Source organism: Cyrtonyx montezumae, unplaced genomic scaffold (assembly GCF_038088225.1).
Source record: "Cyrtonyx montezumae isolate F1298 unplaced genomic scaffold, pur_monq_1.0 scaffold_12, whole genome shotgun sequence".
Lineage (NCBI taxonomy): Eukaryota > Metazoa > Chordata > Aves > Galliformes > Odontophoridae > Cyrtonyx > Cyrtonyx montezumae.
In genome coordinates this window covers 12,740,221-12,757,732 of record NW_027071848.1, presented here as the reverse complement: position 1 = coordinate 12,757,732, position 17,512 = coordinate 12,740,221, and the positions used below count along the sequence as shown (strand labels likewise).

At 38.9% G+C, this 17,512-nt stretch overlaps 1 protein-coding gene across 1 annotated transcript in view; it reads left to right on the top strand.

The window, feature by feature from the left end:
* The window catches only part of GUCY1A2 (guanylate cyclase 1 soluble subunit alpha 2), a 122,986-nt gene that overhangs the window by 22,418 nt on the left and 83,056 nt on the right, over positions 1 to 17,512 (top strand). Inside the window, exon 4 of the mRNA XM_065730069.1 lies at positions 2,202 to 2,920. Within this exon, the coding sequence (XP_065586141.1) occupies positions 2,202 to 2,920 (719 nt within the window). The remainder of the gene's footprint in view (positions 1 to 2,201; positions 2,921 to 17,512) is intronic.

Below are 17,512 nucleotides of genomic sequence, written 5' to 3'. Positions count from 1 at the left end.
TATAGTATGATTGAAAGACAGCTCCTCCACCTATGCTATTACTATGGAATTTTGCATAGCTGTGTTTCCATACTATGCAATCTTAAAACCTTGGATGCTCCTGCTAAAGACTTGTGAGCAGCTCATTTCTACATCCATACTTCTTCTGAAGCTACTCACAATTCACTCCAGAGAAAAATAAGATTCAGAAGTATGTATGTTTGCATATACACGTGAATATGATAATTTCTTAATTTCTTGTTAATATCCAGTGCTGACATTGGATATGGGTTAGAATTTAATTATTTTGTGATTATAATGAGAATTTTTGTGGAAAATATTACATTCATTTTTTTTATACCAGTGTAGTAATAATGAGTCAGGAATTGGCATGCTGTTCTCTGAATCGGGATATTAGCAGGCATTATGTACCAGAGGTACTTTCTTTTGGCATAGCTACTGATCTGACCATCTGTGGGCACAAAAGACCCTGGGAATATTACTGTAATAACCTAGCTTAGTGATCAAAGTTCATTATGAGTAATGGCATTCAGATGAACTTTCACAAACTATTACTATTGTATTATAATGATGTCCTGTTCATATACGTACTTTTATGAATTTTAATCTGCTATCAATTACATTGAAGATCCAAAGAAAACTGTCATTGCAGATTGTTTGCAAAGTTATAAAATGCTCTAAACCCTTGTAAATACTGATCACTGTATCTGTGCCAATGTGCATGGGCCCTGCCTTGAGATGATCAAAGGTTATTGTCTGCAAATGACAGATGAATGACTTCTATCCCATTATACCCCTTAGGTATAAAAGTCACTCATCACACTATTCTTCCAGATTGTAAAGCCTACAAGTAATCTAAACAAACAGTAAGAAGTTTGGTGATCCACTGAAATCTTATCTATATTTCAAAGCATGCTGAATACATATTAAAATAAAGGGCCTATTGTGCCCTGAGGAATGAGATAGCTGCTCTTCGTTTTTCTTAGAACTCAGGATCAGTTTTAAGGTCTTTCCTGGTTCACTAAAATTTAATAAATTCAATACACTGGGGAAACTGTGTAATTTATTTCTTGCTGGATATTTGTAATTCGCATACAGTTTATTTATACTTGTTTTTCTTCTATCACAGCTTAATACAATACAAATATAAGTGATGAATTTTGTAACTCTGCTATGTGATATAGGGTTAGTATCAGATGAGACTTAACGCAGCATATCTTCCTTAAAATAAGACAGAAGAAAATATTTAATAACCATCTCAAAAATATATTGTTTTACAGTTTAAAAAGAAAATAAAAAACTGGGGTAGCATTTGATAGACATTTATATCCAGAGACTTCTATTACAGAGTTTTCTTTCCCTTGTGCAATACCAGCCTTATCACTTCTGTAAATCAAAACCTTTTGAATTGCTATGATGGAGATTTGAAGTGACATTTAAAGATATAACAGATCTGTCCCAACTAATAGCAGTTTAGAAAGTTCTAAGGGGCATGGATTTTTCAGAAGATAGATGGATGTAGAAGCCCAAAGTAACAAGGCATTTTTCTCCTTCTAACAAAAAAAGAAGTCATTCTTTCTATCTTCTTGCAGTATCCAGTATCTATATTGAGAAAAGTATCTTGTCTGTAGGAACAAAACAAAAAGCAAAAAGACAACACCAGCTACTAAAGTGTATGTACCCTGCTTATTGACAGCCAATGGTCTGGCTTTGCACTTTTCATTGAAAGCCAAAACCTGCATCCCAGTACCTTATTATTCAAGCTTTTAAGAGCTAGGTCCTTTGAAAGTAGTGAACAAGAGAGGCTATAAAAACAGAAACATATTCCACATCTATGACAGCAATGGCAGGATTACACCCTTGGCTGGGTGTATTTGCATGATAGACTACATGTGGCATACAGTTTAGGGAAAGATAAAATTTAGGGAAATTATTAGCTGTCTGGGACAGGTTGCTGAAAGCATGAGGGATCGAAATGGCAGGCAAAAATGATGCATAGAATGAAGCAGTGTGTTTCAGGCTTTCAACGGTACCATTCAGGCATTCCCAGCTACCACAGAAAACAGAGGTTCCATGGGTAGGTAATCAGTGATAAAAACCTTGTCATGACTTGGAAAAACATTGAGAACATAGACAACAAAGGGAATTTGTGACACAGTAGCCATACATGTATTTGACATGAGTGTCTTCTTTTTCTATAGGTCTGAAATTTGAGGAAATGCAAGAAAAATTTGGGGAGGAATTCTTCAATATCTGCTTTGATGAGAATGAAAGAGTTCTTCGAGCTGTAGGTGGGACCCTTCAGGACTTCTTCAATGGCTTTGATGCTTTGCTGGAGCACATTAGAACTTCATTTGGAAGACAGGCCACTCTGGAATCCCCATCTTTCCTATGCAAAGAGCTCCCTGAAGGCCATCTCATGCTGCATTATTTTCACCCACATCAGATTGTGGGCTTTGCAATGGTGGGAATGATAAAGGCAGCAGCAAAGAAAATTTACCGCTTGGAAGTAGAAGTAGAACAGGTCACTAATGATAAGCTGTGTTCAGAGGGGACGAACCCCGGTAATTGCAGCTGTCTGACTTTCCTTATCAAAGAACATGAAAATGCAAATATCACAAAAGCACTTCCACCAGGAACTTCCCAGTCCCCCTTAGATCTGAGGATTAGTATCAGCACCTTCTGCAGAGCATTCCCGTTTCACCTGATGTTTGATCAAAACATGTTTGTTCTTCAGCTGGGAGAAGGTCTAAGGAAGCAGCTCAGATGTGACACTCACAAAACTCCGAAATTCCAAGACTGCTTTGACATAGTTTCTCCTAAGATCAGTGCCACATTTGAACGAGTCCTTCTGAGATTATCTACTCCCTTTGTTATTCGGACCAAACTTGAGGATTCTGACTCGGAAAATAAAGATAAGGTAAGAGCATTAATTTGGAAGGGCGTGTGTGTAAATGTGTGTGATGAGAGAGGATTTATCGTTCAGAAAGAAGCATCTAAAGTCCTGTGTACTGTGGAAGGCTCAATTATGCCTTCCAAACAGGGTTAAGTGGTATTTCTCAGCCAAGTGAGTATTTTCCTAAATTATTTACAAGCTTTGGCTGAGATGTTCTAGCAAATCATGGCATTGCCATCGAGAAAATTTTCTTCAGTGAAGTTGCTTAGCTCAGTTTGAATAAGAAGAGTGAGGATTTTTAGAAAATGCCTCTTATCTAATCCTTAATTTCACTCCAGCTATATTATGATAACAATAATAGTTATAAAATAGTTATTAAACTGGGGAATAGCTTTCAATATATTTTCTGAAAGACTCTTGCTGCAGGGTTCACATAGCTACTTTTATATTCTGCTTCCCAATTTGGAACCAGTGCTTTTGTCTGTGTTTCTTCTTATCTCTCACTCTCCTTTCAAAGAACCAGAGCTGTAAAAGGTACCTCTGCCTCTTCCTTCAATGCTTCAGTAGGGAGTTACCTTAGCTTGTGTGCTCTATACTGAGTTCAAAGCATCCCATGTGAAAATGTCTTCTAGAACAGACTTCCAAAGACTTGGATGAGTTTGCCTTATTATTGCATATTGTTGAATTAAGGGAAAACTTCTTGCAGCAAAGTGATATTCCAACTTTATGCACTAACACACTTCATACTTTGAGCTAACACAGAAAGTGTGTGCTTGGGTTCTTTGGACGTACTGATATCTTAAATGAAATAATTATTGATTTTCAGAGTTTTTAGGAGTTAGTAACCAAAGACAGTCAATCCTAATCACACTGGATACTTACACACCAAATTTCTACTTAAAGGTGGCACATTTATAATTCAGATAATCTGGATATGGCTTGAGAAATTCCACCTCTGCTTTGCTGCTTACACTGCACCAGTGTAAGAACAGCTCCTGTGGTAACATAACAGCTCTTTTCGAAATATAGGCACTTCTGACAGTAGTAATGTTTCCACCATCTCTCTGGCACTGCTCATTGGCACCAATAAAAATAATCCTGCTTCATTTTCCCCTTGAAACAACATATTGACCCAAGAGAAGCAAACTAGTGCTTCTCATTTTGTATGAATTCGATATATTCAACCTACTTAAAACCAAGAGGGAATTTGTTTTTCAGAATATATCCTCAAAATCACCTGGGCCTGTAATTACGAAAAGAAAATGTTGCATGAAGAGTTAGAGGTGTTAGCTCTGAGCTTCCCTGTGGCACAGTGGTTTATCTTTTGAAAGAGGTTTGTGTCATGCTCTTTCCTCCCCTGAGCCGCTCCGACTGTCTCAGCTGTCTTCTGCCCTGGGACACAGTCCCAGCTCCTTGACTACCTTCAGCTCTTCCTGAATGTGTTGTAAATCAATTAGAAGAGGAAAAAAATTGCTGGTATGTTGAGTCAGAGTTTTCCTAATTGTACATTAACAATCAAACAAACTCACTTTCTTACCAGGACAGGTATTGTATACCTGTGGTTTGCTCACAGGAGAGATGGCAGGGAGTGGAGCTTGCTGGAGGCAGGTTTAGTAGCAGAAACTCTGCTTTCAAAAACTTGATCTGCACCATCAAGCTGAGTCATTACAGGCAAGTTATGAATTCAGTCAGTGCAGTGCCTGAGCTGCCACTCAGGAGAGTGACCCTCTCTGCCTTAAAGCTTTGTAGAGTCAGACCCTGACCGGCGAGTGCCCATGTACTAACATAGTGGGAATTTTCATTTCTTGAGTAGCAATTAAAAAGAAAGATCAGTAAAGGAAATCTTTTGTCTGCCAGGTAGGAGTAAAATTGTGTCTTGAACAGTAAATGAGAGATAAAATGTTGATGGCAAGGTGCAGGAGACCTGATGTAAACCTTGGGCTGCAGGTATGGGAATTAATTTGAGAACAAGAATGTAGAGGTAATTTCTTCTGAATCACTGAGTATAAGTACTTTCCAAAAGTTTCTGTGAATAATTATGTAATTAAAGAAAGCTCAGCATGTAATTTTGCTAGATACTCAAATTTTTTTTCCCAAAATGAAAGGTTGCACAGTCTCAGAGAGGTCATAATTGCCTTGCTTTCTTAGATTTTGAGAGAAGTGACATGGCAATACTGTCATCTCATGCTGAAGTCCTTAATTTTCTACTGGATAGAAAAAGTAGATTGAGCTTTGGAAACTTCATGCTGCGCTGTATTCCCAAGTCTCTGGTCACTCAAATGTCTCATTTTGGAACTCTTTTCAATAGTTGTTTGGAAGTTAAGTGTTGGACCAGTAGGTCAGTGCTGTGAACTAGATCACAGAAACAGTCAGCAGTACTACTTTACGTATTTCCCTATTTTTCTCTCACATATGTTTATTTAGTTTTTGCTGGAGTTGTGTCCTACTTAAAGCATTCCCTTTTTTTTTTTTTTAGAGGACTCTGTTCTGATTTCATCACTTTTCAGACTTGGTTACTTTAAATGGCACTTGAAGGGATGCAACCCAGATTACTGCTGCAGATTTTAAGCTGCTTAGATATCAAAATGGTTTCCAGGAAGAAAAAAATATTTCAAAAGGCTTTGTGGTAAACACATGACCTTTCAGCCATTCTTCGAAGTACTTTTTTTTTTTATTTCAGTGCATAAAATAGTTTTTTTTTTTTTTCAGTCTTGCAGTGAGAAAGAATAACAAAATTATTTAGCGATAGGACAAGGAAGAATAATTTTAAACTAAAGGAGGGGAGATTTAGATGCTAAGGGGAAGTTTTTTACTGAGTGGTGAGGTGCTGGAACAGGTTGCCCAGAGAGGTTGTGGATGCCCTGTCCCTGGAGGTGTTTAAGGCCAGGCTGGATGGGGCCCTGGGCAATCTGCTCTAGTACTTGATCTAGCTGCTGGCAGCCTTGCCTGTGGCAGGAGGATTGGAACATGATGATCCTTGAGGTCCCTTCCAACTCAAGTCATTCTATGTTCTATGATTCTATGATCCAGTTGTGTTTTCTGATGAAAGTAAGTCACAAATCATGATCTTTCCTTAACTCAGTACCCAGAGACAAATTTAAAAAACATCTATCTATGATTCTATGATCCAACTGTGTTTTCTGATGAAAGTAAGTCACAAATCATGATCTTTCCTTAACTCAGTACCCAGAGACAAAGTTAAAAAAACATCTATCTTGACTTTATAATTGTGAAGTGCTTGTCCTATTTATGCAGAGCCATTTGTGTGTTTTGGTTTACTGTGATTTCACAGAATGATGGAATGGTTATGTTGCAGTAGAGTTTTGCAGATCATCTGGTCCAATCCCCAAAATGTGGTATCTTGGATTTATTACAGCATGCTATATCTGTGAACTACAGCCTCTTCTTTTGAATACTTAGAATTTTCTGTATGAACAATTGTGGCTGTCTAGTATCCATACAGCACTTTAGATGTATAAAAGCTGAATGTGATTGGCCTCTGGGGTTTTTAATTTTATCATTCAACAAAATCTTTGGTATTTTTGTTCTTTATAGTATAGCACTATCCAGACGCCAAAGGGAAAACCCTGCTGCTCTACTTCTTATACTAACATTCTGCTGTTTTCTACATTTCACACTAATTTTTGTCCCTTTTCCCTTCCCTTCCCTTCCCTTCCCTTCCCTTCCCTTCCCTTCCCTTCCCTTCCCTTCCCTTCCCTTCCCTTCCCTTCCCTTCCCTTCCCTTCCCTTCCCTTCCCTTCCCTTCCCTTCCCTTCCCTTCCCTTCCCTTCCCTTCCCTTCCCTTCCCTTCCCTTCCCTTCCCTTCCCTTCCCTTCCCTTCCCTTCCCTTCCCTTCCCTTCCCTTCCCTTCCCTTCCCTTCCCTTCCCTTCCCTTCCCTTCCCTTCCCTTCCCTGCTGGAGAACTTCACTTGCATGCAGTCACATTTTCTATATTAGGGATATTATCTCTAACCAACAAGTTCACAAATTTTATCTGCCTGCCTAGTCCCTGGCAGATCCCCTCACCTAAGCAACCAGCTGGGATGAACTGCCGTGCCTTCCTTGGCAGCATGTCCAGGTGCTCACACAAAGCAAATGCCATGTTTGCAATCAAGTCTCTCTCTCTCTCTCACGCAGAGTGTGCTGACAAGACCATTTAAATGTTTCCCTTTTAAGCATTACTTAGATTTTTGTTGTAGCAATGCCGCTCTCTGCCATCTGAGCTTCTGCAGAACTTGTCTTTCTGAAACTGTGACTTGACATGCTTGCTAAAAACTAGCTCAATTAAGTGTTACTGCTTTCTTAGCTTAAAGTGAAAAGAAGGTTGAAAGTGAACCATGAAAGAAATTTGAGCCTCTGCCAGACATTTTGCAGCTGTATTTTCCCTATACTACTGATCTCCTGCTCTCTTTTGGACTAACAGTTCTTTTCCATCTTTCCTATATGCATTTTCATTGGCTTTTGACTTTGTTGTAAGGCCTCCTTACACTTTAATTCCAAGACCTTGTATAAGAATAAAACTTGCACCTAGAAGTGCACTAAGGTGGCCAGATTTTTTCTGGCAGAGTATTTTCCCTTTGAATATGCCATTTTACTAAAATCACAACTTCCACTGGAATTCAGAAAAATGTCCTGGAAAATAATCGCCTTTTTATATGTTATTTTGTTCACTTATTTAAATATTTTTTACTTGGAAAGGGTTCTTTCATTATAAATTATAATGCAATATTAAAAAAATATGAAAAAATGTTTTCGACAAGTATAGTCCTAACATTTTATATTGCAAGTTTCAGATGCCACATATTATTCAGATTTTCAAGAAACACCAACTCTGTAATGATAAAACATCCAGCAAAATGGAATTGCCAGCTTTTTATAGCTCAGTACTTCTGACTGTGCAGGCTGTCTGAGCCAGCACCTTGGTTGCTGTCAGTGGAGAGGATTGTGGTAGATGAGCTAGAGATCACCAGCAGGAATTTGTCCTAAAGCACTCATTTAAATTAATTTATAAACAGATGAAAATAAACCAGCACAGAGCCAAGATTAAAAAACTGCATGTATATACACAGAAAGTTAGATTTTATAATGTGTAGATGGACACATGGTAAACATCCAGAACTTTAAAAATGCTGATTTACAAGCAATAGTTCATTTTAAAATGTAAGCTGGTTCTGTGGAAGTTGGTGAGGATTTTCCCATTCATTCCCACTGATATGTTTAACTGTGGAGTACTTATTCCAGTCTTTCCACAGTGGTGGAAGTTCCTCCTCTAGGTGAAATATTTCCTTTCAGTCACAGCTCTCTATTTGCTAGTTGTGATCAAATCTAAAGTGCATCCATTCCAGGCAAGCTGATTCTCATAGTGACTGACAGATGATGGTTAATGAAAAACATAAGCAAAATGTAAGCTTTCAGCATACTTTTCTTCAGTACACCCTCCCAGATTTCTCTCTCTAAGGATGAAAGTGCATCATACTGCAGTGGCACAAAGAGGGTGGTGCCTTGTAGACCCCACAGGACTACTCCACAATTTTCTTCAGCATCTTTTGGGCCAGGAATAATTTATGGAGTCATCTCCTGTAGATTCCTATGGCAATAAGATCAACTGTTTATTAGAAACTCTGTGAAGTTGAGAGTTCTCTGGTGGCATGAGACACTTTCAGCCACATCAGTGGGGACCCTGTGTGCAGGAAATCTACTTGCTCATTGCCTCCCCATTACGCTTTCCCAATGGCATTGGTGAACCATTAGGAAATGTCTGTAAAAAAAGTACCTTTTTTGAAAATCCACAAAGAACACTGCCCTTTGTTTTACATTGAGTCTATTCTTTATCTGCTATTTTTGATTTGTATTCTGAACCAAGTGAATGAAGTGAGTGGTCCTGACAGTGGCAGACTAATTTTTAACCCACCGCACACACAGTTTTGAAATGTTTTGCTATTGCTCTGTAACTGTGTTTTTCCTCCTCTCCTAATAAAATTCAAATGAAGTGGCCTGAAAGTCATTCTAACATGAGGGACATCTGTCACTTATGATCTAGAAATTCTAATTTTTCCCAGAGCTGATTTGTCAGTCAGCCTTTGACACTAAGCTCCCATTGCTTTGCAAGGCTCCTGGAGCTCTCAGAATCAGATTGTGTCTTCACTTTCTTCTGATGCTAATATCCCACCCATTTGCTTGTCAGAATGTGTTTAGACTTTGATAGATTTCAAGATGAATTGGATTGGCTGCCTTGACAGCTACTAGGGACCATGATGGGTTACGAGAAACAATAGATGACATGACTTTCTTAACTCACTAACAGCTGTGTATTGGAGAACTTAGAACAACACTGTGAAAGTGGCCAAGAGCTTTTAATATTTCTTCTTCAAGTAGGTCAATGAAAATGCCATTTTTAAAATGTTTTCAGTGGCAGGACTGAATAAGTGTAGCAGTCTACAGATAAAATTCTCACTTCTCCTTTCCATTAGCTGAAAAACAAAGAAACTCTGGAAATTATTTTGTGGAGTCAAGTGGCTATTAAAGCAAGTTGACTCCATAGTGGACCCTCCCCTCTTATGATTTTTATTTATTTATTTATTTTTTTTGTGATAAGGAAGCTGCTTCCACATGAAAAGGTCCATCTTTCTATAATTGATAGAAAGCATTTGAATGGGTTTCTACAGTGTCATAACTGAAACAAGAAAAGCAATTAATTAAGTTTTATGTTATACAGTAAGAACATTCAGTCAGAACTTTGATTTTCAGTAATGTATTTTTTTTACCTCTCTCTTCTAGTGACTAAAATTAATTATTGATTATTTACAGTGTATTTTTATCTTTTCCCTCATTTTCTCATGTGAGTTCTGAAGTGACTGTGCTTTTCATGGCATCACAGTCTTCTAATCTGAGTAGGTGTGATATAAAAAAAGCCATTTTACTTGGCATGGTTGAATTAAAGTAAAAAGATTAGATCACCCTACCTTCCTTTGACTCTGACAGTTCTTATTGGGCAGTGCATGTAGTCAAGCTGAGTCGTTTTCCGTGTCTTTTCTCAAAGGCTGAATTGCCTGTAAAATGAAGAGTAAGAGCCTAAGTATCACTCTCTGTGCTGATGGGTTTTGCGTGTGAGGTCCCACGAGAGCGTGATAGGAAATCAGAGGCTGTGTGAACTCCTGAGTGTGCCTCTGAGCACAAACGCTCAGCTCACTGCTCTGTGGTGCAGTGAATGTGAGCCTGGCACTCCCTGTGTTGGCAGTTTTCAGTCACAAGGTCACTTCTACTCAGCACATGCCAAATGCCTCCTGCTGACCTGGAGTCCTGCTGAGGCCTCTGGTGTGCTGAGCCCAGAGCAGAGCAGGCTGAGGGGAGCCCTGATGTCAGCGACAGGGCTCGAAGGAGCCACATGGAGCTGTGTCAGGGGACGGGCAGCTGGGGGTTAGGGACAGCGTCTGCACCACAGGGCGGTGGGCATGGAGCAGGATGTGCCAGAGCTCAGGGAGCATTTGGACAGCATCCTCAGAGATAAGGTTTGAATTTTAGGTGGTCCTATTAGAATCTGGGAGTTGGACTCGTTGATCATTGAAGAGCCTTTTCAGCACAATGGTTATATGATTCTGTGATCCTTCTCTTCCAGCATGCTTCTTGTCTGAGTTACTCCAGGTTACCCGCAGGGCAGTCCTGCGTGGACAAAGAGCCAGAGTGCAGAACAGCACTTTCCCACTTTTGCCCTCCACATTATGTTTTACCTTGAAATCTCAGTTAAGGACAGTGGTCTTCCCCTCCTATTTGATCTTGTATGAACTTCTGTTGGACTTCTAGCTTTGGGTCATCAAATCCTGTCATGTATATTTAGTCTTCTCAGTTTGTATTGTAATGTTCACTGTACATGCATCTTGTCCTGGATAGATCATACTTTATTTCCACTAAGGCAAAGGTATGAAATGTTGAAACTCTTCACAAACTTTTGGTTTTGCCAGCCACGGACCTGAGCAGAATAGATAGCTGACAGCAAATTGTTTTTCATGTGATTTGTTCCTTTTTTTGATTCCCTTTTCATTCTAGGAATGTAACTGAATCAAACATCATCAATTTTGGGGTTGGAAACTAAGAGCAAGGATGCTACTGTCACGCAACACCTAGCTGATTTTTCATGTTGCTCCACTAAGAATAATTAGTGGTTGTATGAAAGAGTAAGATAATAGTCATTTGCAAAAGTCGGGATTTAAATATATGACTTGCAAAAGCCAGGTGCTGATTTCCAAATACAAACGTGTAGTGTTTCTGTAATCTTTGAGCAATAATGAAACCTTAGTGGATGTGGAGTGGAAAGTGGTGATGTGAATGAGTTTGACTGGGTCACATTGTGCTGCCTTTTAGAATTTGCAAGTATGTATGCTATTTAAGCTGCTCTCTTCTCCTCAGTGTTCCAAGAGGAATGACTGACAGTCTCAATAACAGCAGATCACCTATTGCCAGGCAAGTGGGCTCTGCCTGCAGTTCTAATGTGCATTTTAGCACACGTTTTGCTGCAATGAAATAACCTATTTGAGAAGCCAGGAGTATTCTCTCTGGAAGGGCAAACCTTTCTTTTGCAGAATGGAGTCAGCATCCAAGTATATAGCCCAGCCAGGCAGACCAGTGCTTTGATGTCTGTGGATTTGCTGCTCTGGTTATGTTCCTTCAGCACATATAGGTTTATAGGATGTGTTAAGACAGAAGTTATCTCGGTACCCAATATATTAGATGTAGGAGTAATATATACTGCTTAGACAGAACACAGATGTGTGCCGAGGCACTTCTGCCTATGTTAAGTTGTCAAAAGGGAAAAAAAAAAAATACAAAGTTCTGTAATATGCTGTCTTGAATTTAGTTTGTCTAATTCATGTTTTGTTTCTTTTTTTTGTCTGTTTGATTATTTTGTAATCTGCTTTTCATAACTGTACATATTCACATTCTCTTCAGCTAGAAGTGTCTGTGATACAGTTTCTTTAAAAAACTATAACAAAAAAAATCAATAAAATTTTGGTTAAAGAAAATGAAATCAGTTAATCCATAAAATATTATTTATGTTATTTGTTTCTACCTTTGGCTTTTGTCAGTAAGGATTTAGAATGAGTATCTGAAAAAAAACAATAAAATGTCCTTTATCCACAGACTCAGAACAGGCATGTGAGATATTCCTAATACAAATTTTTCTCCTATATTCTTTCAGAACTGAATGAACTTGTTTTTCTTTGTGATCGCATACAAATAATAAACGTTTGTTTCTTTGACACCTTGGATGGACATTTTGCAATTCAATCTTGGGTGAAGAAGCACTCAAATATTGTGTTGAACACTTTAATGAGTACAGTGTCTAATTCCTTTGTGAGTGGAATTTATTTTATGATATTTGTAATTCTCCTTCTTTGCTTCAAAGAAGTGGAATTGATTTGCTTATTCACACTGCACAGCAGATTTTTTGTAATGATACTTAACTGTGAGATCACTGGCAGAGCAGGGTCTATGCAGCTTTTGTGGGAATATAAACTTATTTTCATTTTTGCATTGCCTTTCTCTTTCTTTGAAAATATATGGAGATTGAATCCTTTTGGTCTTACCTATAGGTATAAATATACTGTACCTATAATGATCACTCATAAGCATATGATTTGATCTGCATAAATAAGGATTTTAGCAAGGAATTGCTATGTATTTCTCACAGAATTTTCCTGGGAATGTGCCAGTGTCTTTAGTAGGATACTGTTGTGACTGGAGATGGTAGAATCTGATCATGTCATTTCTCAGTATCTGAGTCTAGTATTTCCATCCTCGTATGTTGAACCAGTAGCTTTAGAAATGTTCCAATGAAAACATTGTTTTAGTGAATTCTTCACATGACAGTACAGATATTATTATGAAAAATTTTTAAATAGATGCCTTATGTTGACAGATTATGAAGATAACTACTTCTGAAATTCAAAAAACAGAAGCTTGAGGCATGAAAATCTTTGCTGCATTTTGGAGAATTTGAGGACAATCTATTGAAAAATCTGTTCCTTAGGCAGATATTTTACTGGGCAAAGACATTCAAGTGGGGATAACTTTAGAAGCTTTCTACTGTGGCTGCTCAGGAGCTAAGATGTTAGTCACAAAAGAAAAGCAAAGGTGTGCAGTCTGGGTAGAGGAAGATAGAAAAATCTATGCAAATTGACTTTTTTTTTTTGGAGTAGTGTGAGAAGAGGGCAGGCCCAGCACCTCAGTATGTTGCTGTCCTGGTTCTTTATGTGAAGAGAAGGTTGGTGACACTGCAGAAGATCCATGACGTGACTTCAGGGCTCAAGTGTGACCCCTCCTTCGACTGATGCCGAAGACTCTGGCTGTTTAAATACTTCTATTAATCCTCTCCCCCAAAAGTATTGAATGATTTTATTAATCAAGCAGCTTTTCTTTATCTGCATTATTTTTCCTTAGGAAGGTGTGATACTAACATTGATAAAACCTGATTTATTGCATTACTTCAAAAAGTTCATGGGGAATGATCGATGAATTATAAACTAATTACAGTTTAAATGCATTACCTGTGTATAAAAGAGCTAATACCTTTTTTGTTTTGTTTTTGCAAAGCCTTCAGTATTTTCTGCTGTGTTACCTCAAAGACATCCAGCAGAGGGAATGTTTGAGTGGATTATGCCTGGGGATAATTCTCAGCCGTGCTTTCTGTTGCTCTGAGTCGTTTGCAGTGCAGGCTTTTGGATGACTCCCCTTTGAAAGTTCTTTCTGCCTCAATGGGCATTGCACCTGGCAGAAGCCAGGCAAAAAGAATGAAGAGATCTCCTGCCTATTCTCAGAGTTCTGTTATGCCAGTTAAAGGAGAGCTACCAGGAAAGCCTGTATTTCAGCTCCATTGAAACCCAAGGGTAAAAATATTTGCTTGGCAAATATTAAAGGAGATACTTCATACTAAAAGAACTTTGATTTTTTACCTTTATAGAATTGTATTTTTTTCTCACAATAAGGAAAAAATACACTGTGAAATACAGACAAATGCAGTGATGTATGCACTGTGTTTAATTTTCTGATGGAAAAAGCATAAAACACATTAAAAATATACTGAATTTCTTGTTCATCACAGTGGACTGCTCATTCAGTCCATTTCCTCTTTGTTCACAGAGGCTTCAAATTCAGTTATTGGATAACTTCTGGTTTGGATCTCAAACATCACGTTTCTGGCATTTGTTCCTGGGAATATGGGGATAAAATAGCTGAGAATATTTTCTGTCAGCCAAAAATGCAGACCCATCTGAGAGATTTCCTAGTTATGTTCAGCAGCACCAGAGGGTACTGAAAGGCTTTCAGAGCCATTCTGGGTGATGGAACTCCACAGAGAATTCTGTGGACATGGGAATAACATTGACAAATCCATAAACAGTATTCAAAAATAACTGATTTATTTACTCCAATTCTGCTTTTTCCCATGATGTCATATAGTCATATATGGGTTCACTGAATGTGTTCAGCCCACCAGGGTATCAGACCAAACTAGCAGAACTGGTAGGACCAACCTACTCGCCTGCAGTGTCCAGAAATTCCAATTTGCTTTTAGTAGAATATTCTGTGAACAACTGTAACAACAGAAACAACAGTTCACTTGATGAATGTTGGTGTAGAAAGGTTTGCCAAAGAGACACAAATGCCAGCAGATGTGGTCAGAATCTCCTGATCCCTAATTGGTAACCTGAGTCAAACTACCATTCTAATCCAGGCATATCATCCTGATACTACTGGCTAAAAATTTTATACACGTGTTTGGGAGAAATAAACTGATTTCCTGATTTGTCTTATCATTTTTCTTCAGCCTGGTTTCAATAGGATTACTTTCGGTGAAGTATTATTTTGAGTAAGGAGAGCAAAATATAGCCTGAAGTTTGAAATTAAATTGCAGAAAATAAATTTGTTGGCTGCTCTTATAAATGTCTTGAGCAAGAAACTCCTTTGGTAACAGAAGTTGTCCATATGGTGTGTTCAGGGAATTAGACTTTTATTTCTAAATAGAAGTCTTCAGCTTCATCAGTAGTATATTGCAGGGTCTTTTTGAGAGTTTAGAAGAGACTATCATAAATATCCTTAAAAAAAACAAAACACTTTTTTCTCTATGGAATTAATTTAATACTTAAACTGTGACTTTGGAATTTGTATAAACTGTCTTTTTTTCTGTGTGCTAATTTGACTGACACCTTAAGGCTCATTTCTGTAGTCACTGTATGTATGCATTGTAGTATTCACTTTGGCTGTTTGGCTAATGACTGCTGCAAGATTAACACCACTGTAGGACAACAGCCAATACAGTGTCAGCAGGAAAGCAACTTCCCAAGGGTCCTAGGCACAGAAATTTTCGGAAATTCTCCCAGAGTGTGAGCTGCTGGTTGAGAGTTAATAAACTTAGAAAAGCATTGTTGTTTACAGGCTGTTTGTGCCAGGAAAGGGATGTTGTAGATCTGGATGAACAGTTATTCCTGCTGATGGCTCCACTTCAGAGCTGAGGCTTTTTTGTGTCTCATCTGAGTGAAGCCTAAGTCCTGTAGCAGTGTTGCTTTTTTCCAGTTGTTATACAAGTGTTTTGTTCCACTCTACCAGTCCCAGACTTGTTACAGCTGAGCATCCATGAAGCAAATCAGTCCTATTCTGTATTGGCGAATAGCTAATCCTACATCCTTTCAAAAGGCAGAAATGTGATGGAGAATAAGTATGTATTTTAGAGTAATTTTTTAAATGAACTGTACTGATCAGTAAGTGAGCTGGCTATATGTGAAGCAAACTTATCTGTCTTGTGCCCTGGTGGGACCCTGTGCCTTCCCTCTCACCTGCTCTTGTGCCATCCTCACTTGCATGACCACATTTTTGACCAGGTTCCTGTCTCTGCTCTTTACAGTCTGACTGACTGTATCTGGGCTACTGATCCAAGCATTGCCAGAAAATGTTTGGAGACTGTGAGAAATTATTTGTAACTATGAGATGCCCCTTGGCATGATTTTTGTCTAGAGCCAGTTAATATTTTCCCAAACATTTCCTAGGCAAAGGTCAAAAGTTAGCATGGCCAGTGGATGTTTCCCAGGAGGAATCTGCATGTGACCTGTTTGTATGGAAAAGTGCAGGAGTTCAGTGAGGTGGATCCAGGAGTTCCTGATGGAACACCTGGGAAGAATGGGATCTGCAGCCCATGCTGAGCTCCAGCAGACGCAAGAAGCAGCCTGAAGTATGAAGTATCTCCATGCCTGCCTCTCTGCAATCATGCTATTCTGTGTCCCTGGTACTGTACCTGCTGGGAACCAGTGTTACATACAGTCAGTTACAGTCTGTCTGAGACATCACTTTTAGCTACTACATTCTTGTTCTTGCTGCATTTCAGATTCTAATTTTTTTCTTCCCAGACCATCCCACCTCACTTTTGCTGCTGCAGCTGTTCAGTGTTGGTTCTCATCTAGACCTAGAGAAGTCCATTAGGCTCCTTAGTACCATCTTCCCATCACACTAAGTTTCTTCCTAGCAAAACAAAAGTGTTTACAGTGCATAAAATGTTGTTGGTAGGTTTGTGTACTGTTTTGGATCCAGCACCTGCCTACTTCTCTCCAGTACAAAATTTGATGACGACTCACTGTTAAATTGTTTGTAGAGGTCTTCAGGATTTCATTGATGAATACTGGGCAATCTGTGTGCTGGCAACATTACCTAAATGCTTTCAGTTTGAAATTTTGATCTAAAGAAGAGGTCCTTCAAGTGTATGCAAGTGGATATGTTGCTATCTGGTGGAGGCTCAGTCTTTCAGATAAGTGTCCCTGCATATATTTTCTATTTGCCATACTTATACTCAAGCATTATGCAAAAGGTGCTATGGATCATGTCTGTAGGTAGATATGTAGGATGTAGGATGATGTGGTCTCTGCATTAGATTGCTCAGATTCTAAGCAGACAGATACTCTGTAGGAAAAAAACAGAACATTCTCATATGTCATGGTTGAGCACAGATATATATGTTCATTTTGCAGTTTAAGCTTGATTGGCTGCAATTCTGTATATAACAATCATTTGTGATTCAATTTCTGACATACAACTTGCTCTGTTATTGTTTTCATACATGCCATAGCCCTTACTTTTCTAGTACCTTTTGCCTGTCCGTGAGAGAAACACCCAGAGCTGATGGCTGAGGCACCACGCTGCCTCCCAGTGCTTACCTCTATAGTGAAGAAGCCTGGAAGGTGTAGGTCCCCTGCTGTGATAGGAATGCAAGGAATACAGGCACGGAATTACTCAGGACAAGAACTTCCTTTTTGATGTCACTTATAACTACCACTTGTTTTTGACTAAAATTATCTTTTTTTAACCATCTTCTAACCCCTTTTTAACCACTTACAGCTTACCTGTGCTTCACCAACCTTCTGGAGAGAGGAGTCCTCTCCCTTTAGAGCACAAGGCTTTCTTGCACAGTGTAGTTCTGCTTGAGCACTACACTGCTATGGTTCTTTGCAAAGAGAAGCTGTGGATGCCACATCTCTGGAGGCATTCAAGGCCAGGTTGGATGGGATCTTGGGCTGCCTGACCTGGTGGGTGGCAGCCCTGCCCATTGCAGGGGGTTGAAGCTGGTGAACCTTGAGGTCC